At 38.5% G+C, this 16,532-nt stretch overlaps 1 protein-coding gene and 1 long non-coding RNA gene across 2 annotated transcripts in view; one reads left to right on the top strand and one right to left on the bottom strand.

The window, feature by feature from the left end:
• The window catches only part of LOC103482057 (uncharacterized), a 51,516-nt gene extending 36,714 nt beyond the window's left edge, over window positions 1-14,802 (bottom strand). The window contains exons 1-3 of the long non-coding RNA XR_536385.1: window positions 14,769-14,802; window positions 14,261-14,378; window positions 14,004-14,131 (exon numbers count right to left, since the gene is read on the bottom strand). This is a non-coding gene — a long non-coding RNA (uncharacterized LOC103482057). The remainder of the gene's footprint in view (window positions 1-14,003; window positions 14,132-14,260; window positions 14,379-14,768) is intronic.
• Window positions 1,646-11,979, top strand: LOC103482056 (mixed lineage kinase domain-like protein). Its single transcript, XM_008437968.1, has 11 exons — window positions 1,646-1,700; window positions 2,591-3,053; window positions 3,338-3,424; window positions 4,806-4,983; window positions 5,428-5,528; window positions 5,601-5,736; window positions 7,685-7,769; window positions 7,844-7,998; window positions 8,111-8,160; window positions 9,652-9,798; window positions 9,924-11,979. The coding sequence occupies exons 2-11, from the start codon at window positions 2,597-2,599 to the stop codon at window positions 9,971-9,973; spliced, it is 1,446 nt and encodes a 481-aa protein (XP_008436190.1). The 5' UTR covers window positions 1,646-1,700; window positions 2,591-2,596; the 3' UTR covers window positions 9,974-11,979.
• Window positions 14,803-16,532: the final 1,730 nt, after the last annotated feature.

The raw sequence follows: 16,532 nt of genomic DNA, 5'->3' as shown, positions 1-16,532 counted from the left end.
TGAGGACTGCATGGATTAGAAACCTCCATCGGGGCTGCTGTAATGAGGAATGTGTTTTCTGTGCAAGAAGGCCAAGTCAGTAACAAAGAACCCCTAGTGCTCACAAAAACAAGTCACCAAGCGATAACCTGGTGGAACAGTGGGTGTCAAGCAGCAAAGAGGTCCTGGGTTCGAATCCTCGCCTGGTCTCTCCCAGTGCATGTGTGGGTTCTCGCTGGGTACTTCAGCTTCCTCCCACAGTCCATTAATGCCGCTTTTTTTTTGTCAAATCTCACTCTAACCAGTTAATGTATGTTTCGGTTCTACCCCAGTTGGGAGCATCTTCATTACGGTTTGTTCCTCAATATTGTAGGAGAGAATATAGGAAGGAACATGGGCAGGCTGTGGGCGGGCATCTTTGAGAGTATGTGTCTTGTTTTTGCTTTCTTCTGTAGTGTTGCTGGATAAACTACAATACTGCTTGTTGTAGTTACAAAAATAGTGAAGCCATTCCACTGTCCTTCTACTGTTCAAACCCAACTTACTTTTCTGTGATGCTATGATTTTCTTTTACTTTTTGCAATTTTACTTTTTGACAGATTTAGTGGCCCTTTAGCTGACAGTTTAGAAAACAAGAAAGAGAAATAGAAAAAGCCCTGACAGGTTTGGTTCCTAAACTCAGTGGTGTGCCATAAACACAGGCCCCCGCACCATGTTGGACTCCAGGGAATTACCTTTTTACATAAACACAGGTTTGCTGGAGTCATGGAAAATTGCAGTTTGTATTTAAATAGAAATTTGAACAATTAGTGAAATCTGGTGAAGATGAATGTTTTAGCCAAAGGAGAATGACTGAAGGTGGGGTTATTAAAGATACTTAGGTTCCAATCACCTAAACTGGCAGGATAAAAACCACAGACAACTGAAGTACACTAGGGAGAGGGGCAAAAAGAACTAAGATGGTCTGATAAAGAGAAAGCCAGAAATAATCTATTTTGGGAAGAGTGACAGAGACAGATGTACTCAAATATATACATGGTCTCAAGTTCTTTCATTCCTTTTCCCTTCTCTCTGCCCCTTTAATTGAGTCACATTTCTGGTTTTGCAAAAATGTAGAAAAAAAAGTGAGACGTATGACAAAAAAGATTTCATCGCACACATGTTTAGGTAGGTGCTGTAGCTACAGGCCTATTATTATAGTCCTGTAGCTACAGGCCCTCCCTGTAGGGGAGGGTCTTTAAGGGACATATACAGGAAATGCACTGGGTGCATTCCTTAACAGTGAGCCGGTATATGATCCAGACAACAGTATGAAAGAGGGAAGGTGGAGTTTTCGCCATCTGTAATCCATCGAACAAAACTCCCCAATTTGCATACAACTTATTGTATGATTGTGTATCATTGATGCTGCAATTTTTTTTATTTATTAATATTTGCCCTCCCTCCCCACACCCCCAGGACTTTTTCAGCTACAAGGCAATATTGCAATAAACACTTTGGAGCTTGAATAAACCTGAACCTCATTTGTGTGTGGTTTAGCACTTATTCACATTGCAATCACTTGCTTGGGCTTTTAAATACACATGTATATGTATATAAATAAAGCCAAGGCATTTCTCGATTTTCTTGCCGGGCAGGAAATGGTGCTTACTCCACATTCACACAGCACACTTCCTGAAAAGCACAGTCCACGTTAGCAACTCATTTGCCACCTCTGAAAGGTACTGCTTATTTTCTTGCTTTTTGATCTACTCTAATGTGTAAGATTAACTTCTTGCTTGCTGATGCTGAAGAAGTTACTTTGCAGATTTTAAATTAAATGAAATCGTCTGCATGTTTGGTGAATAGATGTAATGAAAACTAGAAGTGTTTAAATGAGGAACGTTTTGAATATCACATAGCATTCCAAAACAGTGACGTGTGGTGAGGTTCACAGCTGGTGAGGCACCGACTTAATCATAATCAGATTTACAAATATAGATATTTTCCATGTTTTTGTTTAAATACAGAAATTTTGCGCATGCAGACAATGCTGGAGGGCAAAAAGACTGTTCTTTTACATGCCATCCATAGCAACGCTGCTGTGGTAGAATAATTCTGTTAACTCAATGAAACTTGGAAATGTAGGTATTATGAATTCAGTGCTATGCTCCACAGCAAAGTGAAAAACCGTTGAAGTACAACTCAAAGCCTCTTCTTTCTTCCCCTCTGTATCAGCCAAGCTACACACAGACTCATTGCCGTAGCAACTGACAACAACGTCTTACCTATCGTCTGCAACCTTGAACATGAGTCTATTATAATGTTCAATTAAGTTCCAGCTTTAGTAATTTTGGGGAAGAAAAATGTTGGCAGTCTATCATAGACAAGATTGTGGAGATGGCATTAGTGACAGTTTTCTAAGAGAATTAACTGGTCAGTGTTGGTCATCCAGCACCAACCTAGATGTACCCAAGCTGGTATGAAAACTTATCTTGGGAATTGAAAAGCTACTGTCCTAGCTCTTCCGTTTTCATATGCATTTGCAAGTGTGTTTCTTCTGTCTTCTTCACTGAAAGGGATCTTATGATTTGTTTTGGTTATTAAAACCATTGTCTCTTTACCTTTTCAGCCAGTCATGGACATCGTTAACCCCCTGAAATCTGTCCTGTCCACTGCTGTTGGGATCTACAAACTAGTAGAGAAAGCGAAGGCCAATAAAAAGCAATGTCACCGTGTTGGGGAGCGAGTAAAAGCCTTGGAGAGGGTGGTTAATTCAATCGACTCCACAGAAGCAGCCCAGCTCTCTGCAGAGGTGACAAAAACCCTCGAGGAATTGTCTACCATCCTCAACTCAGCTTTTGGACTAATTGAGAAATTCACTTCATCAAACTGGATGTCACGTTTATATAAGACCAGCAGCGATGCAGGGGACTTCCAAATGGTAAATGATCGCCTCAGTGACAGTTTCCAAAACCTGACTATAGCTCTGCAACTAAAGCAAGGAAGTGAAATGACCGAGCTGCTAAAGAGGGCCTTCATAAGGGAGGAAGACGAAAAGGACCGGAAGGAAGATGAAAAAGAATTAAACAGAAGTGAGAAGAGATATTTTGGCATTACATCATCCTCCTCTTACTTACACAACTTCCATGTTTTAGAGCACTTAGGGAACTCTGAAAAGTTTTTCATAACTCATCTCATTAGATAGCAAAGCAGAACTGTAATCAGCTAACCACGACAACACATGGCCACACACCAACTTTTCTCCCAATTTTTCCAAATTTTTCCAAACGTTAGGCTAAGAAAGCAAATGAGTTGAAGTGATAATCCATTAGTAGTGTTGGGTGCATCATTACAGCAGTTTTTGTTTGTTCCTCAGTGCTCGTGGAATACATGGAATATGTGGAGACCATGCGAGCAGATCTAGAAGATGTCAAAAACAATGTCGCTCACGTCGTGGAGATGTGTGAGTACACGGTCATTTAAATGAAAATAATGTTGGCACACCAAACAGATCTACTCGGTTTATTTTCAGTGTGTACAAGCATCTCAGCTATAAAATAAAATGTATGGTTAAATATTACAACTGTGTTGTCATGATGAGACTGTTCCGTTTAGCCCTTCATGATAATTCATCATCCAATTCCTTGGAAACAAATATTTTACCTTCCTTTCACTGACCTAAATGGTGTGATGTGCTAAGTGCTGAGGTAGTGAGTGAATGATGGATCACAGTGTACAACATTGATTTTGTCAACGAATGTCACACCCATCCCAACAGCTCTGAAAAAAGTCTAATCCAAATTTGTTGCTTATAGGGCTTGAGCAAAATTATTTAACCAGACTTTTATACGATATAAATACTCTAAAGAGATGCAAATTAACAATTCAATTCCTATTTAAAATATATTTTAGCCTGAGGCATGATAACAGCATACCTTGAGATCATTTGTAGCAAAGGAAGCATCAGCAGCTAAACAAAAAACTGTACTTATAACATTTGAAAAGCCCAGTCCTTTTTTGCTTGACTTATCATTAATGCAGTATAAGACTAATTTGACTGACTGTTTTTTGTATTAACGAATTAATAATTGGATAGCAAAAGGTGCCATTACAGAATAGCAGGAGGATATTGTTTTCCAGAATTTGAACCATGTGAAGCTAAATCTATGGCACATGAGTTGTTCTGCATATAACATATTTAGAGACAAATATGTTTCCAATAGTTTATTCATCATGATTAGTCTATTTGAAGCTGCACTATATACATTTTCAAATTTCTTTTTTTTTTTACATTTTTGTCAAAACTGTCGTGACAATATAGAATCTTGGGGGGGGGGAGGGGAGTCTAGCTTCTCCACCTCCTCCCTGTGCTGTTATTGCCATCTGGTCAAAAGCAACTAATCAGAGCCAGGAGGAAGGTCTTATTGCAGTCAATCATGCTCATGTACTCACTGTTCAATGTACTGATGACAGAGAAACAAGTTCTGTGCCATTACAGGAAAACTGTTTATTCACCGTCATTGACAGCCATGCTTAATAGCCTGAGCATTCATGACAAGCTGTGCTATTGGGAGGATGCTGTAGTAGCACAGAGCAAGRGGGAGGCTAAGAGCTTGATTTTCTACCACAAATCATCCGTCTCATACTATACTTGACATAGTGACAGTTTTAACAAATATGTAAAAAGAAAATATTTTTTGCAACGTTACATACTTTAATCGTTTCAATGTGCAGCTTCACATTAGAGAGCTCCCTTGATATTTTCAAGTAAAAGTTTTTGCCCCCGTACAACGCCCATCTACTTTGGAACGTTGTAATTAATGTGTTGTTCCATTTTCTTTCAGTGAAGAAGCCAAAAATCATTACCATGGACATCCGAGTAATTAAACAAGATGAACTCTGTATTCCAAAGTTGGACGAATTGAACAACCTGACAGACCAAGCCCCACAGGTCTACAGAGGAACATTCAAGGACTTCACAGTGGCCGCCAAGATATTCACCAATTTGAACACCACTGCAAAGTCTGTGCCACGGTTTCTCTAAATCATGATATACAACACAGGAATAATAACAGCATTAGGATGCTTTTATAGTAACTAATATTGACCAAATTTACTGTTCTACTGTAACTCTTGCTAATTTTCTTCCGATATTTTAGGTCACATGTTGACCGTTTCCAGAAACTATATTTATGTTTCTCTTAAACCTTTTTCTCTGTTTTGTGGTTTTGGGAGGTTAGCCAAAGTACAAGAAGCTAGACAAGATTTAAAATAATGGGTCATAAATTTGATTTGATCAAGCTGACAAGCTCTGTTTTGTTTTTAACTAGACCTCAGAAATAAAAACTAATTCAAGGTACTATAGTTTTTGTAAAGCTGTAGATTTGGAAAGAATTGTGATATGTGTATGACAAAAGCATCTCTTTACAAACGCTTAATTACAGTAAACATTCTTGTCAATTGTAGGAAGATAAAGTCTGAGTTCAAAAATGAAGTTGAAACCATGAAAAGGTTCGAGTCTCCTAACATCTTGCGAATGTTTGGCATCTGCATCCTGGATGAGGACAGTAAGTAATGATGCATGCACAGATCAGGATTATCTAAAAAGCAAAAATAGCAAATCTTTTATCTGCCTGCAGCTCCTAAAACTAAGTACCTCATCATTATGGAGTACTGTGAGAAAGGAAGTCTCCGAGACGTTCTGAGCTCTGAACGTGACCTGTCCTGGACCAGGAAAGTTAGCATGTGCCGGGATGCAGCGCAGGGTCTTTATCGGTAAGTCTGCCAGAAAACGTTACTTGTCTTTGGTTTGAATGATGAAAAAATTCTCTGGTGTAGAGCTCGTGAAGGTTTTCCAACTCTCACAAATCTGGTTTGAGCCTCAACTTTTGCTTTCTTTCTCACGCTGCCCAGACAAAGCTCACAAAACATAAGAACACTGGACAGAAGTTTTTAACTAGTCATTCAAAACAGTGCTTGGTTTAATGGCTCTCAATTTTGTCTCTCCTCGCCAGTAACTATCTGTGTTACTGGGGAGAGTGATAGACGCACTCCACATTCTAACATAATATGGCGTATGATGGCACTGTATGTTTTTGACATTTTTGACATGAATGTTTGATCTCCTTAGGATATAATCAGTTCCTCAGTCTTAAGCTGTGACATTTCAGAATTCTGAATCTCTATCTGAGAAAGTGAGCATGAAAATCTCTGCAGAACATAAGTTCATCAGTGTAGAACACTCATCAGTGGTTCTACACTGATGAGTGTAGAACCACTCATCAGGGATGATGAGTGGTTCTACAGTGAACTCTACATGAACAGATGTGTTGCAGAGATGATGGAATACCACAAATGGTTTACATGCAGCACCAAATAGGGTTACTATAATGTTTATTACTGAATCCTCATACTGTCCCAACCATACCGTGCCTGACCCAAGCCAAATCCCACTGCAAATTTGACTCAGAAGTTACCAACTAAACTGGCAGTTGTAAAATCAACTTAGCCTTAAACAATAACAGTAGAGGCTTACAAAGTTTTACACACAGTTAAGTCACAACCCCACATACCACGGTAGACGCTATTACTTTCCACTATCATAGTAAAACAGGTCAAAGGAGATCTTATTACACCTGTGTCCCAGCCACAACCCCGTCTAATCCACTATCCTTATCTGTCCCACTATTCTTGAGCTGTTATTTAATCTAAGTAGAATCTGGAAACGATACCCAGATGTATCCCCAAGCAAGCTGCAAGTTTCCACACAGTTAAACATATTCATAAACATACTTAATTACCTCAACCCAACCTTGCTCAATTTTCAACATACATAATGGTAGATTTTTTACTTCAAGGTTGCATCAGAACCAAACAAAAATCTCTACTTCTTAATGTACTATATAGGTAACAAAAACATTAATCATTCCCTATGTGGTACATGATCTGGCAAAGGTTCCCAACACAAAAACAACAGTGGAAGAGATTTGACATCTTGATAACGAGTCCAGTATACAAGCTTTTCCACTAAGTCAATAATACCTTTATTTATTATCTGACATTTATTTTTGCTTTATCTTATTTATCATTTAGCTTTATTTCTAAAGAGGATCATAAGATCATGCACCGTTGCAGTTTTGAGCCAATTCTTGGCCCCAACCTCCCACTGAGCCACCAGAACAGGCCCTTCTCAGGACTGTGAATGTAACGAGGCAAAAGGTTAAACAGCACCTCAATGCCATTAAGATGCCCACAAACAAGCCTCCTCGTCCCCACCTGCACCTACACCCAGTCATCCTTGCTCCCGCACCACAGAAAAGCACTGCCTTCACTGCTTTTCTGCTTCAGTTAAACACCCCTCAATCCTGCATCAGTATTACTACCACATGACCGAAATGCTACCACATGACCAACCTCCTCACCCTCCTGAAATACAAAAGGTACCAAGATAGTAATAAACGCAGTTTGTTCATATCAGCCCAGTTTTGTTTAGTTTTGTCCGATACTGATATATTAAGAAGTGGCTAACATCACAACAATTCTATTGTTGATATTGATAAATCAAGCATCCCTAATAATGATTTTTGTCACTCTGTTGCAGAATTGGGCCAATTGTCCTCTTTTTTTTTTTTTGTAAATCAAAATATGGTCACCCTAGCTAATCAAACTGAAAATGGTTTGACGCTGAAATTAAGATTCAGATGTTTGAATTAACCTCTCCTAGACTGCATCAGACGGAGCAGAAAAGTAAGCTTCACACCGACATCACCAGCAAAAAGTTCTTTGTGGATGAGAACTACAGAGTCAAGGTAGTGAAGCTAAAGCCTCCTGCGATCACTCCATGGCAACTCTTCCACACTTCTCACACTGCTCTTCTTTCCAGCTGGGCGGTTTGGAACTGGCTCAAACTGAGACGTCACTGAGAAATGCAACGGTCAATAAGCGTAAGGACAAAGACATCAGTTCTCTGTGCTATTCCTCCCCCCAGATGCTAAAATGGGGCATGAAACACTACTGCAAAAAGTGTGAGATATACAGGTCAGTGTCATGAGACTGCTGCTCAACCGACTACATATTCCAAACATCTTTAGGATTTTCCAAAAACACTTAAGTCATCCACAGTAACGCTTTTATATCGGATTTTTTTCAGCTTGGGAATCATAATATGGGAAATTGCAACTCAGAAGAAGCCATTTTCAGGTGTGTATCTGCTTTGACAAACAAGGACAATCTCAATTTTTTCAAGTCATTCTAATCATTTTTATTTCTACATTTTTTAATTGTAATGACATAAGAGGAAGTATGTGAGATTTTACCATAGGCAAATGAATGCCCCAGTTCAAACACCAAGGGATCTTTATATGGACGTTTGGGTGAAAATTATGCTGTCCTGGCCCAAATCCCTTTGGAGATACAATCGTTTTATTTAAAATGATGAATTGTGAAAATGTAGTTAGAGATCATAAGGTACTGTCAAGTTGCTTACCATGTTTATTTTGTCGTCAGGGTGCAAATTATACCACCAAAATCGAGGGGATTCGACTATTTTTCAGAAGATGAAAGCAGATCTAAGCAATAATGGTCGTTTAGTTTTTAATATAAACCTCAATCTATGAATCTGAATAAGATCCCTCACTCTTACATCAAAGGATTCCTATAAAATGTATAAAAACATTATTAATCAGTGAAAGTTAAAGTTATTTTGGCAAAGGAGACATAGGCAGATAAAGGAGACATCATTATGAGTTACTAATGAAATCAAAGTGTATTATAAATTAAACAATATAGCAACTGGAGGTCCAAAGTGTTTCTCTGTTTGATTAACAGATTAGGGAAAAACTGTCTAAAGTTTGATGAGCTGCATAACTGTGGATAGTAGACAAGTTGGTACTAAGGTACCAGTGCAGGTATTCTTTGATAAAAGGTAAGTTTTTTCTGATATAGGCTGAGGTATAAGTTCTACGAGATAAAAAAAAAAATGGTTATAATACTAAGAAGGCACAGCTGGCTGGGCAGAGGGAAGTCTGGGGCTCCTTGTAACACTCTGCTGAATGGATGGTTTTCAGGGAGTGTACCAGTACATTTATTCATACTGGAACTATCTGCTATAGTATGGCCCTGTTGGTTTGGTATGAATCGACAATAGAAAGGTTATTTTATTTTATGACTAAATACATGCAGTATGTTTATGTGCAGAACTAACAGTGCAATGCAATGTTGTGCAGCACAACATTAAAAAGTGACACCAAAATCAAACGGAACAGACTCTCAGCTGTCACTGTACTCTGCTACTTGGGACCATTAAGGACTTTCAGTTTGAGGAGAAAGAAAGGTGCATCAAATCAAAGCGTTGTGTCACTGTATACATTTTACTGAGCCTAGCTGAATTACCAAATCTACAGTCAAGTCCTACAATAGCTACTTTTTAAATTTCTCTTGAAAGAAGCAAACTGAACAAAACCATGATAATAAAATTAAGCCATGACTTAACCCATGATTTTTTGTGTGCCATTACATCCTTAATGTTTACCCTTAAGCAATTACTCCATCCATTGTACTTTGCCATTTGATGTTCAAGCCCTTGCACATGCATCCATTGGCAAATGGATCCATGCTCCTGAACTGTTTAAAAAGTAATATAGAAGAAACACATGCTTGAATTTAAAGTTTTTCTTTTTCCTCACTTTCCAGATTATAATGGTAATACGGACACCCTTCATGTAAAAGTGGTTGAAGAGGGTTATCAAGAACCCGTTCCCCGTCAATGCCCCGAATCCCTGAAAGAGCTGATCGATGAATGTAGAGGCTATGAATGCATCCAAAGGCCATCTGCTGGAGGTGGGTAATCATCGTGGTTTTTGCTGTGTTAGGTTATGCTGTTATGTTTCAGAGATGCTATAGATGAACACTAATCATTAATGAACTTTCAGTCGAATAATCCAAACTTCTTTGTACTTCTGCAGTGTTGGTGGATAAACTTCGATGCTTGTTGGTAAAGTTAGAGCAGCAGTGAAGCTCCTCTGAAGTCTTCATCCAGGTCCAATCATCTTCAGTGGAGGAATCAAAACTCCACAAGTTTTCTGCAACATACTAATAATACTCACTGCTTAAGACAGATTTAAGGGTTTTTTAATTCATTTTAAGGATATTTTTTATACAACTCATATTTCCTAATTAGAATCAACCTATTCTATTTTGAATAACTAAGTTCTGTATTCCTAATAACCTCATTAATGTTGAAATGCCACCTTAAGAAATGTATTAATTGGTTTACATACATTTGAACTAAAACTTGCATGTATCTTGTATTTTCATCAACATGTATGGTTATTGTTGATGCAGTCCTTCTTGTTGCTTTGAACTTTCTTTTGTGACATGTAATAAGTGCCTTAAAACCACTTTAGGTGCCTTAAAGCTTTCTAGAAAGCATTTGAACACAGATTAAAGAAAATCCCACCAATGAGATTATGAAATTTACAAAAGAGTTTTGAGTAAAAATACACAGAAACATCAAGTGGAACATATGGAGCAGCAAACATATTGAGACGTCAATTAATTTGTCAGGAGAAGTAAAAAAGCATTTCACCCTCTGTTTTAATGGTATAAAGCTGGAGTGCCAATTTGAAATCTGCTTTTGGAAAAGTTTAATGAGGTCCTAAAATTTCCATGACTGGTTTACTTGTAGAAATTCTCATACAGAAAAAATAAGTGTAAATGTAACTAGACTGCATCCTAAATGACTCCAATCAAAAATGTGAGCTCTAGTTAGCTTCCTGTACTTGCTTAATTTTTTTAATACCGTGTCGGCACTTCAAATGTCCTTTAACATGCTGTTGAGATTCTCTTGATCGTTTTTCCTCTTTTGGTCAAATTTTAGTTTGATTTTCTTTGTTGTCTGTGCATTTATTTGTGGTTTGATAATTGGATCTCAGGTGGATCAGCTGCTATTCTGTGACATGCATCCCAGGGTTAATTGGTCAATCTGAAAATAGCCCTTATTTGCGTTTAGCTGCTGTTGCTGTTTCCACCTAAGTCTTGGGTTGGCATGCTTCGTCAATTCATTTTTTTCTTGGAGTTTCCATGTTCTCCCTATGAAGGTGCTGGTTTTCTCCAGGGACACCAGTGGTCTCCAAAACACACGTTAGGTTGATTAGAGAATGGCAACATTGGATTGGGCCTCCTGTGAGGAAGGAGTCCTAACAATGTAGTCCTTTGGCAGCAATTAAAGCTACCAATTAACAAGGTTTTCCTGAGTATTCAGTGCTACTATAGACACAAAATTATAGATACTGAAACACTTCATCTGAAGCTGTGCTTCGATTTTCTGGCAAATCCCTTTTCTTCATCCGCTGTGGAGGCGAGTACAATCATTAATTGGACTCTGCATGCAAGGTGCCTTTACGTAACGGTGTGTCAGAAATGGAGAAGAGCTCTGGCAGATTCGGATCTGAAGATGAGGAGGCACAGCTCAGGCTGCAACATAAATACATTACGCATTAAAAGAGCTCAAGCCAGACACTTTGCCACCCATCTCCTCTTTATCAGTCAATCATTTTGTGCGAGAGGTGACAGTTTGGTGTATCAACAACTTCTGTGCGCAGACATGAGTAACAGCCTTCAACTGACCCGTGAAGCCAGACTGAAAAGGAAGTTCCTCAGTTTCAAAGCTGCGAGGAAAAGTTTGTTTCGTGCTAAATATTTCATGCGTGCTCAGTTTGTAGGGCAGTCAGTTCATGCTTACCAGCGTGATGTGAGGGGATTTGGAATTAGGAAGCACACTATAAATACATGAGAGCAAAGGTCTTTCAGAACAAAAAGCTACAGATTGAATACAGCACCCAAGTAGTTTGGTAAACACGCTGTTTAGTCAGAGATATTCTGTGAAGTCTGTGAAGGCAGTTTATACTGAGTTCAGTCATTCACTGCAGTGACGCTTTGCAAGTTATATATGTGCACACTTTTCACTGCATTGTGTTATATTTGCTGTTTTCACACTAATAAATCCTAAATTTGTCCCCAGTTTGCTTGTTTGTATTCTTTTTCTGTAAGGCCGACAGGATTGCCAACTGACCTGTTTTAGTTGGGACATCCTGTATAATAACAGTTTGATTTGTCCCATTTTCTGTCTTAAATGTCCCATAGGTTGACTTTTACCTGCAATGCACACAACAGATGTCACTCTTACAAATGCCAAATTGGAAATCCCTGCAATCGTATCAGACAAGCGTTTGTGTCCATTAACAGCCGTCTAGTCATGCACACCAGATGTGAGGAGCGATGCATAAGTTGCTGTTTGTTCGGTGCATAATCAGAAGACAAGCAGGTATGGATAAACCTGCTAAAAATACTTTGCAGCTACAAAAAACAGCAAGAAGCTAAACATACCTGGGTTAGTATTTTGCCAGCATGGATCTACTGAAATGCACAAGAGAGCTACATAGGCCAGAGGTGCTGGCAGTATTGGTGCATTAGACAGATATTGACAAAAAGGCTGCAAGTGAAGGATTAAGTGAAGTCCACCAAAATGTCTAAACATAGAGGTAGCAATAACAGCACACTGAATGGTCAAGCTAAAAAAAATGGCGTTTTGTTCCATTGCTGATTGTAAAGAAAATTCTCTTGAACAACAAAAGATGAGATGATTACAGTGAATGTACTGGGACATTTCTGGAGTGGATTCCCTGACCGCAAGTTATGTTTAACTGTTTGAACTTCACACTGAAGACATAACAGCTGATAATGCTAATGTGAACTTTGAACAGCATCATTCTGTCCACCAGTTATTTAAAAAAAAATTGTAATCATTGCATTCTTAAGGCAAACTGTGTGCCTTATAAGCACTAACAGCTGAAAGCATCCTAATGATCAGCTCTCAGTGGATATTGAGTTTGTTTTAAAAATCTAGAACATTGGCTTCAAGAATCAGACCAAAAAAATCAAAAATCAAAAAATTTGGCAGCACATATCAGGGATCGATGTCAAAACTAATTGCCATTGGCTAGGGCTGGATGATATGGCTGAAAAAAGCATCACAATTTCAGTACTTTATATTTATTAGCTTTTTCTTTTAAATTTCAGAAATACGGCAAAACTGGTGACACGATTTTCCCTGTGTTACCCCCAGTTTTCACCATGAGAAGTTGCGTGTATAAAGTCTTTCCTCTTTCTCCTGCATCCCACAGAATGCTGTGCGGTTCTGTATCAGAATTCAGTGAATAGTCTGTAAGACGTATTATCTATTGATAACATATTGATGTATTGTGATATACATTGTAGATTTATAAATTTATTGTCCCGCATTAGCATTGGTCTTAAAAAAAAAATCTGTTGGTTAATCTTTATCGGTGGATGAATAAATGTAGAATTAACACGTTTCTCTAATATGATTAAATGAAGATGTTAGAAGTCAAGAAGCTGAGATCCTATCCATAATTATGACATAACCTTAAGGGCATTAGTCCACATTAACTCCTTTGAAAATCTCATGATGTTTTTCCTATGATTTCTGATGCACTTAAGGTCAGACATGACATGGTGTCGCATAATCAGAACCCCCCCAGACCTTCATTACTGTAGCATTAATTACCAGCATCTGAATCCCTATTATCTCCTGCGCCCGCAGTGACGTTGTGTCAGGCTGATTTCATCCTCATGACTGATTGCACTGCCAGTAGATTTCACGATAGTTCCTGCCTTTCAAGAGCGAGTCAAATTCTAAGAACTAAAAGTCAAACAAATTGAGGAGATGATTCTTTTTCAGTCTTTGCACAACACAGATGAACATGCAACATTTGACCCTGAAAAGAGTCCAGATTTTCTTTTTCTATTTGGTTACGCTGTTGTTCAAGGTGACACTGAATGTATTTTTTTATAAAAAATTTTAAGTGGCTTTGATTCATGTTTGTTGCTCTGCATAAGAACTTTACTTTGCTATTGTGGTGTAAGAATGTATTTATTTTTTTACTACTGTTAACACCGATATGATTTTGATTTATAGAAATCAAGTTAGCATACTACTAGTGACTTAATGCAGTAAGACTTACTGAAGGTCTCAGGGGTTTTGATGTACTCAGGTGTTCCTGCTCCCAACTTGGAGAAAGACATTTCAGATGAGGTAGTAGCTTGCAGATGTTGAGCCTTTTCATTAAGATGCAGTACTGCCAGGTAAAACCTGATTAAATAAAGTGGAAGAGAATTATATTTTTAAGTTCAAAGCGGCACACAAAACTAATCTAATAAACAATTTTAAAATGGGAAAAGCAATATCGTAAATAGAAGTTGACACTACACAGCTATTTACCCTGCACAGCATTCCCAAACGGCGGTCTCCATACTGGTGTCATTTCTTCCTCCATATCAGACAACAGTTGTTGAAGTGTTGGTTCCAACATCACAGCACTTTGGTGTCACCTGTGTGCCTTTGAATAAGCAAATATTAACACTAACAAATTAATTAATAATTATTAACACTGACAAATTACATGGCAAAGTGTAGTATGTTGGAAAAAAAATTACACAAACTACATGTCAAATACCTTTTAAAATATAAATGTCATCACAATATGAATGAACACTCGTAGCAAACAAGGCCTCAATCTATTCAAGAACATCACTGAACAAAACTACACCAATCTATTAATGTAATAAATACTCAAAACATGCAGGTGTTCTGTCCCTTAGGAGCTAAAAGCTAACATTAGCAGAAGGCACAATGTACTGCTATCAAAACAATGGCCAGGACATCATGTCAACACACAAAATTCATGTCTAAAATAATATTTTTCATTTTAGCATCATTTCCAGCTTACCGCTTTCCTGCGTCTTGCCGTTTCAGGAACTGACCCCTAAAATCAGACAAAATGTCTTTTGGCAAATCTGTCTTGATAATGGCAGAGGTTGCTGAAGCACTTGTACTTGACAGTCTTCTTTTTAAAACTGTACGTTCTACACATTCATTTCAACATTGAACATTGAATGTTTATTGCTGACTGGATAAAGATAAAGACATTCACAATTAAATTGAATTGAATTCAATTTAATTGTATTTTCAATTATTGTGTTTTCTCTTATGGCCCCTGAATGCTTTGAACCTGGCGATTTTGGCCTGTAGTGCATAAAATTTGAGCACTGGTTAATCAACTTAACTCCAAATAGAGCAAATTATAGAACACAGAGGGTCACAATATCAGGTACCTGACTCGGCATGATGACTCAACAAAGGATTACGCCGACATTCCTGTTTCACACTGCTGAGTGGAGAACGCATTTCCCCAAATTATCGAAGTTCACACTGTTTTAGGACACATTCCTGATTAAAACTTCTCCTGCCTCATCAGTTTTGCTCTTGGCCTGGCACGTTCTGTGTATATTGAGGAATTTGTCATTCCCCTTTCAGTCCTTCTTTGACGATTATGGCATGTTTACAGCGGTTCGTTGTCTGTAAAAGTACAGTGAGGTGTGTTTTTGCACAGTTTAATCGAGGGTCAGGCTGGAAAGTGTAAATGTCATCACCGGAGAAACAAACGTTATGTTCCCTGTTCTCATGCGTTTCTGTTGGTTTGGAGGACACACTGTCCAATGCGGTCTGGGTCCTCGACGCTTTCTGTGAGCCCCTAACTGTTTTCAGACGTTTTCCGTCTCTCTCTTTCTCTCTCACTCACACACACACACACACGCATACACACGCACGCAGACAGACAGAGGCCAACGCAGGATGTTCTCTCTTTGTTTCTCTGTAACGTTCCCAGGGATAGAGTCTGCAGGCTCRCTGCTGATAACGTCACACGCAAAGAAGAGYACTGGACAGCGGGTCTCGTGGTTGACCCCGGAGTGTGTCTGAGGCGGGATTAAATGATGCAGACGTAAAACTGAGATAAGAGCAAAATGACTGCTTGGCCTTGAGCTTCAGCAAGGCATTTTTTTTATTATTATTATTATTATACAAAGCCTTGCAGAACAATCCGTAAAGCATAGCAAACAGAACGTGCTCTGGTCAGACAGGAACATAATTCAACGTTTTGACCTACTTGTACAGCAGTGAGAGAACCTGAAACAGCACCCTGATCATGCTCTCTTCATGAGAAAACATGGTGGTGGCAGCATGATGCTTTGGGGAAATCTTTCTTCGGCAGGGAGGGAAAGTTGTTCAGAGAAAATGGAAATATACATGGAGGTTAATACGGGGCAGTACTTAAAGAAAACCTGTTAGAGTTTGCAATAGAAAATCAACAACACTTGACATACAATGGCTTAGTTCTAGGATTTTCTCACGTTAGAATGGCCTAGTCAAAGTCTAAAAAAAATCAAAGTAATAATCTGTGGATTGACCTGAATAAAGCTTAAATACTCACCATCCAGCCTGACTGAGAGTGAGCTATTACTCAGAAAAATACTACGTTCCTGGTGAGTTGTGCAGCTGAGTGGTTCTATGTCTGGAGACACAATCGACATCCAGTCGTTATGTTTGGTCTAATTTATTCAGATGTTTTTCATTTCTTCAAATTTTAGTCATTTGTTATTTTTAGGTTTCATAACATGTCTCAATGTGATTTACAGAGTTGGAAAAACGTGAC

The sequence above is a fragment of the Poecilia reticulata genome, linkage group LG19 (genome assembly GCF_000633615.1).
Source record: "Poecilia reticulata strain Guanapo linkage group LG19, Guppy_female_1.0+MT, whole genome shotgun sequence".
Lineage (NCBI taxonomy): Eukaryota > Metazoa > Chordata > Actinopteri > Cyprinodontiformes > Poeciliidae > Poecilia > Poecilia reticulata.
Note: the sequence above shows the minus strand (reverse complement) of the source record. Positions and strands in the feature narration are given on the sequence as shown.